The sequence below is a fragment of the Colossoma macropomum genome, unplaced genomic scaffold (assembly GCF_904425465.1).
Source record: "Colossoma macropomum unplaced genomic scaffold, Colossoma_macropomum, whole genome shotgun sequence".
Classification (NCBI taxonomy): domain Eukaryota; kingdom Metazoa; phylum Chordata; class Actinopteri; order Characiformes; family Serrasalmidae; genus Colossoma; species Colossoma macropomum.
Genome location: NW_023494787.1, coordinates 27,118,737 through 27,137,940, shown reverse-complemented (window position 1 = coordinate 27,137,940; position 19,204 = coordinate 27,118,737). Strand labels below are relative to the sequence as shown.

The 19,204-nt window shown below is 37.7% G+C and overlaps 1 protein-coding gene across 1 annotated transcript; it reads right to left on the bottom strand.

Moving 5' to 3' along the window:
- Window positions 1–16: 16 nt before the first annotated feature.
- Window positions 17–18,107, bottom strand: mmd2a (monocyte to macrophage differentiation-associated 2a). The gene is made up of 7 exons (XM_036566733.1): window positions 17,812–18,107; window positions 9,004–9,085; window positions 6,602–6,762; window positions 3,805–3,879; window positions 3,525–3,626; window positions 1,599–1,668; window positions 17–1,306 (listed from the first exon to the last, which is right to left on the bottom strand). Exons 1-7 carry the CDS (start codon window positions 17,838–17,840, stop codon window positions 1,106–1,108), a joined length of 720 nt encoding a protein of 239 aa, XP_036422626.1. The 5' UTR covers window positions 17,841–18,107; the 3' UTR covers window positions 17–1,105.
- Window positions 18,108–19,204: the final 1,097 nt, after the last annotated feature.

Sequence of the window (19,204 nt, the reverse complement as noted above, 5' to 3'; positions counted from 1 at the left end):
AATCAATTGAAGCACCTTTGACACAGTGCAATGTTTACTTATTGTCCCAATGTGGTGATACGATGGATAAAACAAATAGACTTTTTCTTAACATTCAGGACCACAATCTTTACAAACACCATCTGTATGATAAGTCATTCAAATGTTATAGTCATTCAAATAGTATCATTCAGGAAATTGGACAAGATCATTCATAGAGGGTATCAGAAATGTTCTGTAAATGATTGAGCTTTAAAGTGCCAAAGTTTTTGGGATGCCGAACATTCGTCTCACACTTTATTTCAAACTATAACATAGTCCTGACCTATAAGAGTGTAAAGGGAGCTGCAGTTTGGTCCTCTATATCTTTCATATTAGCAGTTAGGACACTGAAAAAGTGACAAAGTGACAAGCACAACAGTAATCAGCTCAACACCAAGCACTAATTTTAAGGTTTTGAGATGTTTGTAATTATGAAGTTTTGAGAAGCATCCTTGTAGATTGGTCACTGAACTGCAAGATTGGGTTTGTTCTTCAGAATGCACATTTTTTCACATAATATTCAAAATTCAAATTTCAAAAATATTCAGAGTTGGCAAGTAATTTAACAACACAATTTCATACAGCATGTAGTGCAAAAGAAAGATGAAATTCTTCAACATAAGTTGCTTACAAGATTTCAATAAATTAAAGTACTTAAATGCATAGTTAAAATTCTAATCCGACTTCATGAACTGATTCAATAACAGTTACTTAAGTAAATGCTATGAAGAATGGAATGAAATCAGTCACAAAAATTTGTCCTCAGTCACTTACTACACTTTCTGTAAACACTGAACTCTTGAAAAATTTGTAGGAAAAATCAAAATATATATTAATAAACTGAGTTGTGAAACTTTTTTTTTCAATTTTCAAATTACATTTTGCAGCAAATTCCTCTATACAAAAATAGCTACTGTCAAAACACCACAATTCTGTTAAAAACTGCAAAGGCAACTTGTGATCAGATATAATTATATTTTTGTAAATTAAATTACTGGCTGGTTGTCAACAACCTAAATCTAAATATACTATATGAGACCCGATATGAGGATGAGCTAGCGCTGTTCCCCAGGGCCTCAGTCCGTCACCTGGACGTCTTCATGTGGCTCCCTGTTGCATACAGGTACCTCCAGATGGCGTAGTAGTGTATGCCAGCTCCTACAGCCACAAAGACGTGCCAGATGGCATGAGCGAAAGGGATGAGGCCATCGCTCTTGAAGAAGACCACTCCCAAGCAGTAGAACACTCCACCCATCGACAGCTCCAGCACGCCCTCTCTGTTAGGCTGACAGCATAGAAAAGAATAGAAAGCATCATCCTACATCATTTCCATAATGCTCACTGGTTTTTGCTTTCATTATTAGTCATTTCAGCATTTTTGACTACTCCTTTTTGTGATACAAAAGCTAATAAACGTTTGTACGTTCCCTTTATTAGATACAATAGAGTACGTAACAGTACTGTATGCACTGTGCAGGTTATCAAAACGTTTTTTTAGACAACTGCTTAGTTGTGTAAATGGACTGCTACAGTATGAACATCATGGCCAATACATACAGAAATGCCTTCTCTCTTACCATTGACAGGAGTACAAGTGCAGGAATGGCTCCCATGACAGTGTAGCAAAGCAGGTCCAGGATCTTGTTCCTAGGAAACATGTTGGATTTAGATTGTATCTGCACAAAGGTTTTCATGCAAAGCCACGGCTAATTTACTAGAGAAACAAAAGACAATAGGACTCTAAAGTCCAGTGCAAAACCCGTAATACTCAGTGGTCACTTAATAAATACACCTACTACACATACAGAGCATTCACAGGAGGGTCATCCCTCAGGGTCAGAAAAAAAAGAAATCTCACATTCCCATCCCCCTTTTAGATTTCTATTATCAATATTTCAGTTGAACAGCTGAGATCAGTTAGAGATGGCTGTACTGGAGTTCTTAATGTCAAACCCAAACAACTTAATTAGGGCAAATGTAGAACTTTGTTCTACATAAATAAATTGGCATTCTAATTACAGAATAAAATGAAAGATTATTACTTTATTAGTTTGCCTGCTGGCTGTATCTAATAGGCTGGAACAGCTTTGGTGCCAAAATATGTGCATCAAATTAAAATAAAGTGTAAAAGCTATGGCAGCATATTAGGTGGAAATAATGGAGAGACCACTATGTGCATCTTCTGAGCTACATGTATTTTTACATCTGGCCACCTTTAGGAATATCAAAACAAACATCACCAATGTGGATTACTAAATAAAATTAATAAAAAATAAATAAAAATAAAATTCCACTGATTTTTCAAAATTTCTGCATAATTCCATCATTAATTCAGTCATTCCGAGTGGTTTGATGTGGAATGCTTCATACTAGAGAAACTAACTCAGAACTGTTCACAGTGGTGGTCGTGGGAACCAGACATTCAAAGCTTTTGATGCCTGTAAAAGCTCCCTCACAGAGCTTACATGAAATATGATTATAAAATAATTATGGATACATGTCTTGAGGATTGAGATGCTGTTTTACATTAGCTTTGAGAAGTTTGGGCCTAAAATGTTTATTTTTTCAAATACATTAATGGTGAAGAGGTACATGCAAGACACTGTAGGGTAAAATAGTCCCCAAAATAATATCTGAAGACACGTGTAGCCTCACTGGTGGTTTTGTTGGATAGTCAAAAAAATTATATTTATTATTATTATTATATTTATATTGTAAACACTGTAATCACAACCACTGTAAAGAAATTAAGTACGTTTCTCTACAATTAACCGTTTTAAACCAAACCTTTCTCAATGGTAAAACAAAATTTAGACTGTGCAAAATAATGGCACATAATATTTTATGTTTTATTTATTTCCATTACGATAAATTCAGCAAATAAATATTAAAAATTTATAAAATTATAAAATTTATTTATAAAAATTGTGCCCTAACATTTGCTGAAAAATGCTGTATGTGTAGAGGACAAGTTTCTCTTGTGTTTTCCTTTTTCTTGTCAGTACAAGTGCACTGTTTGTGCAATTGTCTCTTTAAGGGTATAGTACTGGGTTTATTCTGTTGATGAAGATTTGATCAGATACAGTCGTATGCAAAAGGTCCCTGGTTAAATTAAATTCTTTTTGGATTTTCTAAGTGAAAAAAAGTTAACGCATCCTCTACAAGGAACAGACTTTTGCACATTTAACGTACAGTTACTGTTTATTTGCTGAATTTGTCATATTAGGAAAACAATTAAACAACATGTAGTCTGTGCAAAAGTAATCATACATAATATTTTATGTTTTATTTATTTCCAATACGTTAAACTTAGCAAATAAACAGAAATTGTGCACTAAAATGTGCAGAAAAATGCCATTTTCAAGTCTGTTCACTGTAGAGGATATGTTAACTTATTTTCACTTTGAAAATCAACAAAACATGTAACTTGATGGGGATGTTTAAACTTTTGCATAGACCTATATCACTACTGTGTCCGTGCCTTTATATAGGAAACAACATACTTTTCATGGAAAAAGAAGACATAAGCAGAGCCCACACAGGCCATGATCCACACCAGCCAGCGCATGTGGGCCGCCCAGGGGCCCAGCTCCCTCAGGTTCAACCTGCACACAGCACAGACATCAATTACAACCTCACAACAAACACTCACATGCAGAATGCCTTTCTTCCTTTGGCCATCCCAGTGATCAAAGGACCCATCATAATGCCTTGATGTAACAACAGGTTGCTCTGAGAAGCTGAAAACAAGCCTACTGAGGCACTGATACCACTTGTACTCACCAGGGGGCGTAAGAGGCAGCTATGAAGAAATAAATCACCATCCGGTCGCACATGTGGAAGCGCTGTTCAACCCTCCTGCCAAAGGAAAAGCATAAAGGGAGGATTTCAGTTATGGCCTTGCTGGCAGGAGCACAGCCTTCACCAGTTTTTCGCATCTGTGCTGCTGGTCTAATGAAATGATCAAAATCTCTGGCTCTGGTTTTAAGCCACAGACTGAACAGTAGTACAAACCACACAATACAAAAAAAAGGGCTGGGCTGTATCCAAAAACATTGCACCCCATAAAGTGAAAACCAGACCAGCACTCACTTCTCTGGATTTCTGTCCGTTTCTCTTGGCAAGCAGACAAGTCAAACAACGGCATGGTGCAGCAGACGGTTATTTTCTCGCATGCAAGAGACAGATCTGATCTGCATGAGGAATATATCTGAGAAGCCCAACAAGACCTGACAGGCCCATGTGAGTCAGTCAATCTGCATCGTAAATGGAGAGTCAAAGGAACCGTCTCGGGTGGCTGCTCTGATGCAACTTGACAAGTGAAGTCCTACAAACTTCCCACGGCTTTCCCAGCTAATGTGTCTCTCCATAACAAATAAATCATTGTAAAAAGCATAAAATCAAGGAACACTGAAATATAGTGAAGGGTGGTATCGTGGTGGCACAGCACACCCTAAACAAAATAGCACTGGTTTATGTCTGGAGGAGGGCATTAACTACTTCAACCCCATTGCCTGCCTGCTGTGGGCGTTCAAATGAAGGCTGTAAACCGCATAATGGATGAGAAAGTATGCAAACTGTGACGAGTCAGATTTTAAGGAGCCCTGTAGCAACAACTTAAAAATAACTCCAGTTTTGATATATATAAGTTGGGAGAACGTATAATAATCAACAAACTCAAGTACATAAAAACAGCTTGAGTTTATGTGAATATCCTTGTATTTTTAAAGAGACATGAATATGTTTATTTTATATATTAAAAAAACTTTAAACTTTTTTTATTAACTTATACACTACTGTCCAAGAATTCACTCTTCATTTATTTGATTTCCAGCCAAAACAGCCATTATGTTCAAGTTATTAATTTTTTTAGTGTTAATAGAAAATCGGAAAACACATGTTTAACAGAAAATTCAACAACTAAATATAATATAAGAATTTTCAGTATTCAGTGTATCAACCCTTTGCCTTTATTACAGCATTTATCCATTTCGGGAGACTTGCTTTTCCTTTGAAAGGCTTCAGTTTTTCAATAAAAATCTACAGATATTTTTCCACACCTCCAAAGTTCGGTCGCATTCGTTGCATTTCCTGCTTCTCACAAACCGAGTAATCCCAAATACAGGGATGTTGAGGTCTGGACTCTGGGCTGGCCAGTCAATTGTTCTGAGAACAGCAGCAGCTTCTTTGTTTGATTTGCAAATGTTATTCTTCATTGGTCTATTTCCTTTTGTCAGTAACAGCTTCTTGTCAGCTACACATCCTTTCAGACTCATAGTGTTGAGTTGCCTTCTCACAGTGGCAGGATGGTCAGAAACACCTGTGGATTTTTTTAAGATCTGAAGCAAAAATGGAGCTTGATTTTCTCCTGTCATTTTCTCAAGTCCTGTTTATCAGATGGTGACAGTTTCGGTGGTCTACCCGGTCTTGCACAGTTGTTAGGGGTCTCACTTTCTCTACAGCTTTTAATCTTTTTGGAACTCCAGTTTAGCCTATTTTCCTTGGACGTTCTTAATTTCCTTCCTTATGCAAGTGGATTATCTTATCCCTAATCTCCTCAGAAATCTCGCCTGAAAAATGAATAACTTGTATTGCATGATTTTTGCACTTGCTGACTCTTTTTAACTAGGTTGGGACAACTTTTTTTAGCATGTGCTTTACTGTGTAGCAGACTTTCTCTGGAGCTGGAGGCCCAGATACGTGTATAGGTATTTTTCCGTATTGTATTTCATAGCACCGGTGCATATACAGTAGGCTGTGTGTCACAGCAGTCATTCTAGTATGATGCATGAGAAACAATGAACTGTTCAACCACAGAGTGAAACCACTACTATGAGAAAATTGTGCCATGCTATTTCTCAAAGCAAGGGTACATTAAAATTCAAGTTTTCTTCTGTTTACTGCGACACTGTTACCTTGACATTTAAACACAGCCTAAAATAAATACCCTTACAGCTATCTCCTCACCAGTGTCATATGACTTCTTTGTTTTCAGTACACACATTTGCGAAGTGGTCAAACACGCTCGGTGGAAATGCCGATTGGCACCTGTACTCATATTCCTAGAAAGACTGTATGACTGAACATGAGTACAAGGAGAAATGTATAGACTGTTCAGTCATCCTACCATGTCAAAATATTAATTGTTAGGTCCCAATTAGGGTTTTTGGAACAAAGTGGTGGACCAGCTACTTAATGTGGCAAATATCACATCTACAAACGTGTTATCATCCAAATACAGTAGATAAATCACACATTTAATGTCAAGAACAAATAAATTCCAGGATGTGGCTCTAAATAAAGAACATCCAGTAAAATAAAACACAAGAGAGCTTTTAGTTAGTTCATTGCACCTTCATGTCTGAAGGCAGTTTATAATGAACATGTGTTTGTGAGAATGTCTGTGTGTGGACGCACAATCATTCGTAGATCCCCCTAGGTATGCACAAACAGGCCATGGCCCCTCTGTTTGCACATTCTCAGGAACTGAAAGCTGATGCTAGTTGAGATCTATTGTCCAAAATAAGTTTGTTTATGAAGTGTTCCAGCATTCACAGCTGTATATTATGCAAAAACTCACTGCAGGTGACTCTTCTTCCAGCTCACGGTATGGAACATTGTGGACATGATGAACAAGCCAGACAGTCCAGTGCCGTATAGCCACGCTGTGATGCTCTCCCATTGGTCATCAGACAGGAAGTATAACAGTGAGCTGCCTAGGATGCTGGGAATGATCCAGAGCTAAAACAAAAAAATGTTCATCAGGTTTCATGGATTGTAAAAGGAATACCACAAAGCCCAATATCATTTGAATATAATTTACAAACTGTGTTCCTCATTTCACAACAGGGAAAACAAAAAGGTTCCATCCACTGGTGCTGGTGTAGTCTGAACACCCATGGGCACATCCACTACAAAGAACAATCTTAAACATGCCATTTGCATTGGAAAAAAATAAAACATAACAATATTATGTAACAATACTTTTACACAGGTCACATTTTTGTTTTTTTTTCCCAGTATCTTAAACTCAGCAAATAAACAGTAATTGTACATTAAAATGTACAGAAGTGTGTTCTCTATAGAGGACGTTCACTTATTTTAATCAACAAAACATAATTTGACCGGGGTGCCCACAACTTTGCATTCGACCATAAATGTTTTGCAAAGAAAGTTTTTATAAAACCAATAAACCTAGTACTATTCTGTTAAATATACTAATCACTGTTGTGATGAATTTCTTTATAATATGTCACAATATGCTTTTCTGAGCCTATCAATATATCAATATCAGTACTTAAAAATCACTTTGCAAGTGCAAATTTGCACAACTGGAAAAAAATAACATGCATAATTTGTCATGTTTAATTGGATTTACTGCAGCACAGTGTGTGAAATGCTGAATCTAAGTAATTGGATTCATAGTTTTTAACAGTATTTTTAAAATGTAGCACTACTTTGTCTGTTCTGACTTATCAGATGTCAGAAAAAATAAATACTGTGACATCATGTAGCATAAAAAACTTGTCAATCAATTATTAGCAAATTTACCATCTTAGCATATTTGGTAAAACTACAACTTAAGGGTGTAACAATTTCAATACAGTATCAAAAAGTGAAATGTTCAAAACAGTGTACTGAAATTTAAATTTACTGAACAATACACCCCAGCAAACAAAAATGTATTAAAAGCTCTAGAGAAAATGGGACTCTCAACAACTGTGATCGCAAGAATTCAAATTCAACCAATCCGTACAGTCTTTGCAAGAGCTCGCAATTTTGTCTAATCACTGCATTATTTCAGTGCTAAATGTGTAAATGTGTGAAGTGCTTTCAAAATGAAGTGTGCAAATTCTATGCTACGGGAAGCTGCAGTCTGATGTCTAAGCTGAGCTGGCCACATTTATCGTGACTGTCAGTTCAATTCTGATTGCACGTCCGTGTGAACGCTCCTTTGAGTCTTTTGCAAGAAGTTGCTCTATGTGCTGTGACTGAGCCTTTTGTAGTAATACAGATGCTGGACGTTTTTGCACTATGATGACTGATGCAAAGCACATCGGTCACAGTGCTAGTGGATGCTCTAAGTACTTCATTTTAACACATTTACTCCAATTTCTTGATGTGTATATCGAAAAAATGTGCAGTTGGCAGAGTGTATATATGGATGATCTGTCAGTGCTTTGTTGCTGTAGCTTATTTTCATTACATCATTTTAATGTAAAATTCAAAAGTGTTATATTTTTAATATTGAGTCTGTTGCTTTGCATGTTCTTGAGTCTAGAGGTACACTTCATTTCCTATTTGTTTTGACAGAAACTAACTAGGCTACATTTGAAACAAGTTAATTAAATATCTGACTCATAATCTCCACAGACATCTACACTGCAAGGTGAACAAAGCACCATTTCCTCATTCCAAATTTCAAACTTCTAAAGAGAGCGTATCTGAATCACTCCCTCGACTATAACACCAGCAACAGAAGTGAACATTTGTCATACATAAACTCAGAAGCTTGGCATGTTGATAAAAGAGGTCAGAGAGGATTTGCTGTGTGGTCGGTGAGCTCTGTGCGCCAGCCATGCCAGATGTGCGACAGTAACGCGCGGGGAGGATTAGAGAGTAGGATGCTCTCCAAACGGCAGCACTGCACCAAGATCACAGAAACATGCCCATAAAAACAACTCACCAAGCTCCAGCAGAGTCAAGAGGAAATAATCTCTGAATTTGACCTGTTCCTGAGAGTGAATTTGTATCTTCATCGTCAGACATTTCTACTAGATTCTGTAATGTGAGTATTTTATAATCAGATGATCACAGCAGATTTGACAGATAGCACTTCAGGGCTTCAGTATATCCACTAATCCTGTGGCAGACTTGATCTCTATGACCTTTTCTCTGTGCCTGCGCAATTCCCTCCACTACCACCACCATCAGCAAACCCACCTACATGCAAAGCAGATGATAAGAGCACTGGCTACTTACTCCATGAGTGGCACAGTTAGCTGCATGCTCGTACTCAGTTGGCTGATATCTTTTGCTGGATGGGACACGGTTGTTCATGAATCTGAAACAACAAAGAACAAATGCATTTGTACTCATCTCACAGCGGTTGAGCTCATGATCATGTTATATTTTATACTATTCATCATTTAAGATTTGCCAGTATGCTAACTGAATAATCTAAAAGGGGTGTAAACTGCATTGTTGCATCATTATACATCAGTCTGAAGATGGTGACTCAACTGCATCAATTTTGGAATATTATAATAAATTATAACATTATTAAATACAATTTTTCTTCAATTGATTTGACTTGTATCTTGTGTGTTCCTCCCTTTGCACCTTTACTTTTGGCCACGGTAAATTATTGAGCTATTTTCAAATGTTCAAAGCCAAAATAAAAGCTAGGTATACTCTTTTTATTGTCAATGTGGCAATCCTGCATGAACAGGAACTTCAGTCATAGATTGAAAACTCTGATGCTTGCCAGAAATGGAACTCCTCCAAATCTGATGGCAACGGTTAAAACTTCCTGTACCCAGAACCCTCCCCATTGGAAAAAAAATATATATATAAAAAGCTCTCCTTAATATTTCTGTAGTTTCTCCTAAACAACGAGATCAGATGGATTGACAAAGACTTTAGCTTAAGTCTCTCCTGCTACTCATCTTTATCTGCAACTAAACACTCATCTCTTCACTATCTCTCCTGCATCTCATGTTTCCTTTCAGTCTAATGCTGTTTCTCCTCAGGAATTTTAGATTCAGCGTTAGGTCTTCTGAGCCCCCAAAGAGCAACAGTACACTTTTCCTCCGGGTCCGTGCTTCAAGTGCAGCTTGGTTAGTCCCTCTATCCTTCAAGACTCATGGAAGACAAGCACCACGACTCTTCTCTGTCCTGCGATGGAAGGAACTTCCACTGGCTGTACAAACAAGAGTCTCTCGCTTTCTATAAACACTGACTGAAGACCCATTTCCTTGAAAAGTATTTGCACTTCAATGAAATGTCTTATTTCTATATTGTTCTGATTAGATATCAGAACTGACACTTCACATCTTAGCTCAAGGGTATTTGTGGACTTCTTTGTTGTAGCTAAGGATACACAAGTAAATATAAAGTGTTATAAAGTGTGTTTTGTTATTAAATCCAATTGAATCATGGTGAAATTAGACTGTTGTGAGATTAGATATTTAAACCCCCCGATATGTATTATAGCTTTCAGATTAAAGGGCTCTGACCAAGGAAAACTGAATATTTCTCACTTTTTAAAGGGCTTATATCCTACATTTTCTTGTATTTTTTCCATTGAGAATACATTTTAAAATGACCATTTTCTAACCTCTCTTTATCCTTTAGAATTAAACAGGCTGTTTTTGTTACTGTGAATTAAAGACTCATATATGATAATGAGTCTGTTCTAATTGGCTGCCACTCCCTAGAACTTCAATATGAGCTGAACTGCTGTAGACTGAATAGGTTATAGGATATATGTAGACTTTGTTCTCGTGACATCACAAAAACAATGATCTCAAAACAGGCTGATTTTTGCAGCATAGTTTCCATATGTGGACTGTATGAATGGTATGTTTTCAAACTTTAACAGTGTTTATATATTATATACAAAATTACAGTAACAAAAACAGTAAACAGCCTGTTTATTTGTGATAAAGAGAGGTTGGAAAACGGTCATATAAAAATGAATTATGAGCATTTTTAGTACATAAACCCACACAAATGTTATAAGTGTTTTAAGGAAAACATGTCTCTCAGGTCTTATTCTCTATAATTAAGCTCAAGAGAAGGATGCTACTTGCAGTACAGTTATCTGCCCCCACACATTCCAACATTACAACATCACAAATCTCATTTGTAAACCAGCCATACCATTTCAGTGCCAAACTAAACAGAAATCCTGTGCCAAACACTTTGGAAGCTTTGTGCTCTGACTGTGTACAGTCGTGAACATCACACACAACTCGGAACATAATCAGACTGACAAAAAGAGGCACGAGCATCAGGCCCTGCAGCGAGAATCAGCGAAGCAGGCTTTTTCCGAAGGACAAAAATGTGGGAACTCTGGAAGGCCTGGAGGGCCTGAAATTTCCAGACAAAGCTGCAGCTGCAGCTGAGGCGGCGCCACTGGTTCTCAGGTGGTGCAAGTATAAGTGATTATTGACCTGCAGGGGCAGATCGCCTCCAGTCTCATCTAATGAGTCATGTGTATCCTCCCTGAATCATTGATTTAATGTCTCATTTGAATTACATGAGTGACTGCATATTAAAGGAGACTGCGAAGCGCTGTTTCTCCCTAAAGAGTACAGCCCTTTCAATATTAGTCATTATTTCAAATAGAGATGTGTTCTGTGAGAAATATAGAGGTAAACAGTAATACATGATGCCAAGAGCAAAAGCAAGTCTCCGTATGATGCCGATGCGTAACATTATTCGAATCCTGATCACGTTATAGGAATTTTTTCCAAGCTTCACGGTTGCCTAGCAGTCGCAGCGACCGGTAATAGCAGACCTAATCCTGTCTGGAATCCGTGCTCTTTCATGCCACTCAAATCGAGCCACTGATGTATTGAGCAGTGATGTCATGGTTGCCATGCCAACCAGGAGCTTGGGGATTTTCTTTGTATTTTCTGTCAAAACGCCCTTTTATCAGCATGATTTAATTACTATGCTTGGGTTGTCATTGTGACACGAGGTGGGCAAGACCAGATGAGGTTTACAGCAAATAATAACTCACACTAACAAGAGTCTCAAATGAGGCACTCAGAAAACTGGGAGAATGAATTGAATTTCTGGTGGTGGTAGCTCAAGCCAGACTGTTTAGTCTCTGATGCAATCTAATCAAACAACAAATCTCTTTCCCAAAGACAAAGACAGGGTTATATAAAGAGCTAGCATATATCTGGGGCTATTATGAAACATGCTTTTGTAACAACTGTCAGTCACTTTTTACCTGTGTTTAAATTATACCCTGAAAAAGAGCATCACTGCCCAGAAACATCTGCTCCAGAATGTGGATTGCAATTAAAAAACACAGCGCTGATCCAGGTGTGTGGTGTGAAGTGAATGTGAATAATTTAATCATGCTAACTGAATAAACATGAGAGAGGAATTTCTCATGCAGAAGGCTGAAGAGCGTAATTACAGGGCATATTCCTGCGTTACGGTTTTCACACCATCAGCTTGTGTCTGTCGTTCTCAACACTAAATACCCTAGAAGACAACATTTTGTGCCTTTTAAAATGGATGTATTCATAAAGTAAATACTAGGCATTGGCAAGAGTTTGTGACCACTGTGCGATCTGTATTAAGAAGATTACATCTACTAAACCCAATTCCAAAACCCCAAAAAAACAAAGAGTGGTGATTTGTAAATCACTGTATGTGACCTGTATTAAATGAAAAGAGTTTGAAAATAGTATATTTAATCTTTTACCTTACCAAATGAAATGAAAATATGGTAAAAATATTATTTTGACAAAACAGAACACATTCCAAAAAAATTCAACCTAGGAAGACGGTGAAATGATCAAATTTAAGTCTAGGAACACTGGGAAATGTTCAAACACACCTTAAACAGGCGATGCAATCATGCTCAGATATAAAAGGAGCATTATTGAAAGGCTAATCCTTTTATGAGCAAGGATGGGTCAAGGCTCGCCACTTTGCCAAAAAAAGTGTCAGCACATAATCTAACAGTTTAAAGAACAGTTTTAGAAAGATAGTTGTAGGCATGCTCTATATAAAAAAATCTTTGCTTTAAATGTTTGGGTCAGTTGCTCTTTGGTGTGAAGGGAAGAAATTCATTTGGGATTTTTTTTCCTCACTGAGTTTAAAGAACAGTAATTTTCAATGAGCAACTGCAATCATTTTAGGCATTTCATCCTCTTCAGCGCATAATATCATCAAAAGATTCATGGAATTTGGAGAAATCTCTGTGCATAAAGTGCAAGGCCGAAAAGCACAACTGAATGCCCTGCATTAAAACCAAACATGCTTTGGTGACAGATGCCATCGCATGCGCTTGGGAATATTTTAACTAATTGTCAATAAAGAACGATTGTTGCTTCACCCACAAATGCAAGTTAAAGGTGCACTATGCACAGCAAAAGCCATATATTAACAATATCCATAAATTCCACTGACTTCTCTTGGCTCAAGCTCCTCTGAAATAGACTGATACATAATGGAAACATGTACTGTGGTCTCACGTGCCAACCTTTCAGACTGTTTATGGAACTAATGGATATTGTAATCTCTGGGCCAAAGAGGAAAAGGACTGTCTTCACAGTTACCAGTGAAAAGTTCAAAAGCCAGGGCTTCTGTCGTGGTACGCAGGTGTATTAGTGCCCATGGCATGAGTAACTTCCACATCTGTGAAGACACCATTAATGCTAAAAGATACACACACATTTTAAAGGAAGATTTGTTGCCTTCTAGACAACATCTTTTTCAGGGACACCCATGCTTATTTCAACATGTCTGCCTGAAGTCCAGATCCATCTTTCATTGAATTGAATTAAATGAGTAGTTGTTGTTAAAAGGAAAGGTGATGGAACACAATGCCCCTGTCAAAATGTTTTGTAACATCTTCAAAATCTGAATAATTTTATTTCACTGAGTATTTTCCACAGAAGAGGAATCTGTCTTGGTGAGTGCACATATCTATGACATGTAACATATTAAAACAGACCAGACAAGTCTAAACAGACTATTAACAAATATTCAAAAGAAAATGAGATATTATAATAAATAAAACTCAAATCAAATCAAATGAATAATAAACAGATAATTAAAATGAAATAGATTAATGAGAGAAGAGAGTAGACATGAAGAGCCTGTGTGAAAGGATCCAAAAGAGATGAATATGTGAATATGTACATATGTGTGGGGTCTGTGGAAACATAAAATCAACAATTATTTACAGTTATTTGAAGATTTGTACAGTTGTACAGTTGCAAGCACTATATTTGGAATAAGTGCATATTTACAAAACAAAACAACAAAGATCATAAAGTAACGCAAACATTATTGTGTTTTTGTACTGTTTTCCTTTTAATACAGATCAAACAGAATTTACTAATCAATGCTTTCTGTTTGTATTAGCATTTCACATACTGTCTCAACTTTTCTGGAACTGAAGGTTGTACATGATGGTGTCCAATCTGAATATTTATGTCAGGACACCTGAGATATAAAAACTAGACCTAAGGCATAGCTTTACTGCTAGTCTAAGAACTGGCTATATGATGCAAAAGAAAATGTGATATATAGGATAGAGTGTATGACTGTTCCGTTAATTTGCCACTATTCTACTTAACTTATACACTATTATAGTTCTCATTATACAGATGTACCACTGTGAGAAGATTCATACATTTGCTGGAACAATATTTTGGAATAAGCATGCTCACTGACTCATGAAGGCTAATATGATTTTGGAAACCCGGTAGTACTAAAGTCATTTTGTTGGTACCTCAAAAGTATTGAATTTTGGTACCCAGCCCTACCTGCAAGGTATATTAGGACAACAAGTTTGTGGAGCATTTCTATTGGTGCATTCGCCATGAAATGTTCACACAGTGTACAATACGCCCTTGCCTATTGTTATGTATAAACAGTTGACAGTGATATGTACAAAACCACACAGATGTGCTTTCATGTACCCTCTGTAGGACAGCACACATCTTTGATGGACTGGCCAAAAAGTAAGGTTGCTAAAATTAACCACAACAAGTTACAGATGTTTAAAAAATCTATCTGTAATGCATTGATATCTGCCTTGGCTTCAGTATAAGAATGCATTAAAATGAAAGCAGTATGAGCAGTGTCAGGTTCAAGGCTGTGTCTGTGTCAATATGATACACAGTGAGCACTGAACTGGCTCAGTAGTGGCTAGTGATGCAGAACAATCTGGCTGTTTGTGCCTCACTGTGCCTCCATAGACGATTAATAGAGCTGGCCTGGGGTTTGAGCCAAAAGTTTCCTTTCAAGAATAGTCCAGTTGAGTTACCTAATCACACATAATCACTGCCTCTGCAATCACAAGTCCCAGTTACAGAGCTCAATCTCAGAGCTAAATTCAGCTTCATTGTTATTTCTGAAAGCATTTGCACTTGTACTTATGTAATAATTGAGTAGTTAAACATTGTTATATGAGTTTTGTTTCTTTAACCTTTGCAACTACCCATTCTTGCACAGGGTGGACAAATGCATTAAACTGTCATTTGCAACATTTTACATTTTCAAACCTTAGGGTCAGTTACCAATGTGGTACTATGCCACAGTATGGCAGCTGAAGTTATGTAAAGCGGGAAATGCCCCAGTCCTGGGCCTCCAGCTGAAACATTTCCACTCTCCCGTCCTGTTCTGTTACTGAACCCAGTCTCAGCCCCTGAAGGCCCAGCCACATTAGTTAATTAGTTTAATCAGACATGATGAGGACCAGGCCATCCTGATCAGCATGAGCAGGACTCTGTGTGCTAAGCTGCGCACAATGGCAACATCTGCGCTCGCCAGCTTACTAATGAGCTACAATACCACACACAATGAACCAGTGTTAACAAATAAGGTGAGGAGTCTAATATGCTCACAGTGCAGTGGTACATCTTGGGCACCATATACATATTTAGAACACAAAAATATGCATTTGTGCTTAAATCACGAGTAGTGGAACTGGGGGCCAGTGTCCCCGACCAGATAAGATCTAAGTCTGGACTGAAAAGGATTTGCAGTGGTGAATCACCATCTGCATTACAATTTAGTCCAAAGATGAGACTTAATGGCTAATTCCACCCATTTTTCTTCATTTCAGGAAAATTAAATAGTTAAGATGTAAACAAAGCCATACAGAATGGTTTATGTGAAATGCTCTGTTCTAGGGAAGCCTGCTGAGTCAGACTTGTTCACAGTAATGGGGATAGGAACCAGACGTCTAAAGAGTTTAATGTCTCTAAAAGCTTCCTGACAGAAAGCTGTAACATGAAATGGTTGCAAATGTTACCTGATACCTGAGATATTGTTTTATGATAGTTCTGAGACAAGATTTTGGTCTAAAACATATTTTTTAAATCCATTCATTTGATTGAACTGCACTGATTGGTGTTGTAAGGAAAAAAATACTCCCCAGACAACTTATTTTTTAAAATTTCCCACTAATTTATCACTGTTAACATTACATAAAAAATCACAACACACACGTAGGTTTAGTCATTGTTCTGGATTGTAAATGAAATGGCTATGTTTATGTTGTACACATAGCGACCGTGGTTTCCATCATCATACGTTTCTACAGTGCACCATTTCACATCAAACCACTCTGAATGACATTGTCTACACCTGAATTATGCAAAAATTTTGAACAGTTGGTGAAGTTCCCTTTTAATCCATGTATTTGAAACCAGCTGTAGGTTTTATAGGCCACTAAAACACATACATGCAAATACATACACACAGATGATGTCAAAGGTCTAAAGGGAGTAACAGAAGGACTATAAAGACCTTTGCATGGCCACCCCTGAAAGACTTTTAAAGGTAGCGTAAACAATGAGAAAGTAAATCTCAGGTAATCTGATGTTACTGAACGGAAAACGCAGGATTCAACAACTTTAGTTACTTGACCTCTGAGGTATTTATCTAAACAAACTGATTCAAAGGTCTGAGCTGAAGGTCAAATTAAATTTGTTTCACAACTTCATACGATGCACTAAATGTCAGACTGACATGGATGGCTTTTTGGTTACTTTTTCCCCAACTGACTATTAAAAAGTTATTTTTTCATTAAAAAAAATGTAATTAAAATAAAAAATGGATCCTTCAGATATCAGTGCATTACACCTACTCTAAAGCCCTGCACAGAGGAAAAGAAACTGGAGAAAGTGGAACAATCAACAAAGTTTTAAACGTTAACACACCTGAAAAGTGCCTCTGAAAGATCACATCGAGGCCACTACTGAAAGAAATGACAACTTTCTCAACCCATTGTCAGACCAAGAAGGGAAAATTGCCTTTGGCAATAAAAATAAAGTGTTGCTTGTCCTGAAGGAAGCTTCCCCCATCCTGTCAACATCCTCTACAGGGACTGGATCTCAAGCAAAATAAATCCACTCACAACCAGCCAGATTATTCAGTTTTACTAGCCTATTAGAGATCAGTATTCTTCAACCCACTGAATCATACATAGGCTATTTACAGTAATATTACTATTCCATTGTCTCATACAGTATCACAAAATGTCTTCAAGTTAAGAGAACTAGTCTTTTCAAAAAAGGAGCATTTATTCTGACAGAAGACAATCCCATGTGTATCTGAGCTATCTGGAAACCTGATTTCTTTCTTGTTTCTCTGCTTTTGTCCACTCTGATATATGGCCCTCAGTTCTACAGAGCAGATTCTTCACATTTTTCACTGAATGACTTTTTTATGGAGTACTGTAGTGGAGTCCCCTCCTGGAAACGGACTGAAACATCATCAACAAGCAATAAACCTGTCGTCGTGATGTTATAATTGAGGAATAAGCGGTTAGGACTGCAGACAACACTCTGTGTCCTTAGTTAGAGCTTCTGGAAACAGTTTTATTACCTGACGACATGAGGTGTTCATAAATAACCTACAGCGGCGAGCAGACACCACTGAGTAAAAGTGATGCTAACTTCACTCAAGACACTACAATTCACACAAGACGGGTTATAGCCACTATCGTGACTGACGAAGAAGAACACAAAAAAAGAAAATGAAGAAGAAAAAGAAGACACCTTTAGCTCTCAGAATCCAATTTACCTTCCATACTTGGTCTTCTTAAAATCCATACTGTGTACATTTGAACATGTTAGCTCTCTGTCGAGTCTGTCTGCTGGTTGTTTCTGAAAAGGCGACTTAGCTCCGGATGTTCACTCCGTCCAGCCGCCGGACGGAAAGCTGCCACACGAGAAGACTTTCTTTCGTCTCAAACTACCTGAACACGGTCGTAAAGAAACGCTAATGCCCGGCAGCGATACTATCCGCTCCATTTCGCGAGCGCCGTCTTGAGCAGGGTTGATAGATAAGGCTGTAGTGAGTCGCCTCCCGCCCCTCCGCACCCACCACCTACCTCCCCCCTCCTCCCCAGGTCAAACAGTGAAGTCCTCACAGCAAACATGCTCTCCATCATCACAGCGCAGCGCAAACAGCCGGCACTTCACATCAAACACTATCAACTGACCAAAGGCGAAGTTTCAGCAAACTGCACAGCGCATAAAGCCCTGGGACACAGTGATCTAGGTGATATTGATCTGGATGGAGAAAGTTTTACGTTTGGCAAGGCTATTTGTTTACCTGGCTATTCGTTTATGTGTTTATTTTTCACTTTTATAATCACTTGCTTTCCTCGAGATTCCAAACCCTTCTGAGGATGAGTCCCATTTGTACACTGTGCGGTTCAAACGTTGAACCTTTGCTGTGTTTGGATGTTGGAGTTAGGACTCAGCGTCTCCCTCCACAGAAACTGGGAGAGAAGAGATCTTTAGCCTTTCTGGAGTCAGTGTTTCACAGACATTTATTAGAAATCAATTCTATGTCGCACAGACAATAATTAGATCTACATAACTGTTAAAGGTGCAGATGATGGACTGATTAAAGCAGACGCGCCCCCTGTTGGCCAAAGCCAAACATCGACATGTGAACGCACAGTACAGTAGTATAAAATAGCAAAACAAAATTCGACCTAAGATTCAACCAAGGCATTCTGCGAAATCAAATGTTTCGTTAAAAACGCTTGCCACCTCTCATATATTCGGCATTTTTCATGTACATATGTAATAGCACGTACAGTATTGTGCAAAAGACAGAGACCACTTATTTCATTTTCACATAATAAAGTATTAATTAAGTGTTTCGGTTTTCAGCATTAGGGGCAAAAGCAGAAATCACATATTTTACAGATAATTACACAGCAGCCCCCACAACTAAATATAATACATTTTGTTTTAGTATTTAGAGTGTCCATTCTTTACCTTCCATTCTTTTTCCATTCTTTTCAGGAGACTTGCTTTCTATTTTTTTAATCTGCAGGGATATTTGTCCACAACCCCAAAGTTCAGTCTTCGAAATTGGTTGCATTTTCTGCTTTTGACAATACAAAAAATCCCACACTCATTCAGTGATGAGGAGTGGTCAGTCTTGTTCTGAGAACACC

Coding starts and splice junctions, on each gene's coding strand:
- mmd2a (XM_036566733.1), bottom strand. CDS start 17,840: ATGGATTTTAAGAAGACCAAGTATGGAAG. Junction 6,763..9,003: donor CTAACTGTGCCACTCATGGA/GTAAGTAGCCAG, acceptor TTTTTGTTTTAG/CTCTGGATCATTCCCAGCAT. Junction 3,627..3,804: donor GCTGCCTCTTACGCCCCCTG/GTGAGTACAAGT, acceptor TGCTGTGTGCAG/GTTGAACCTGAGGGAGCTGG.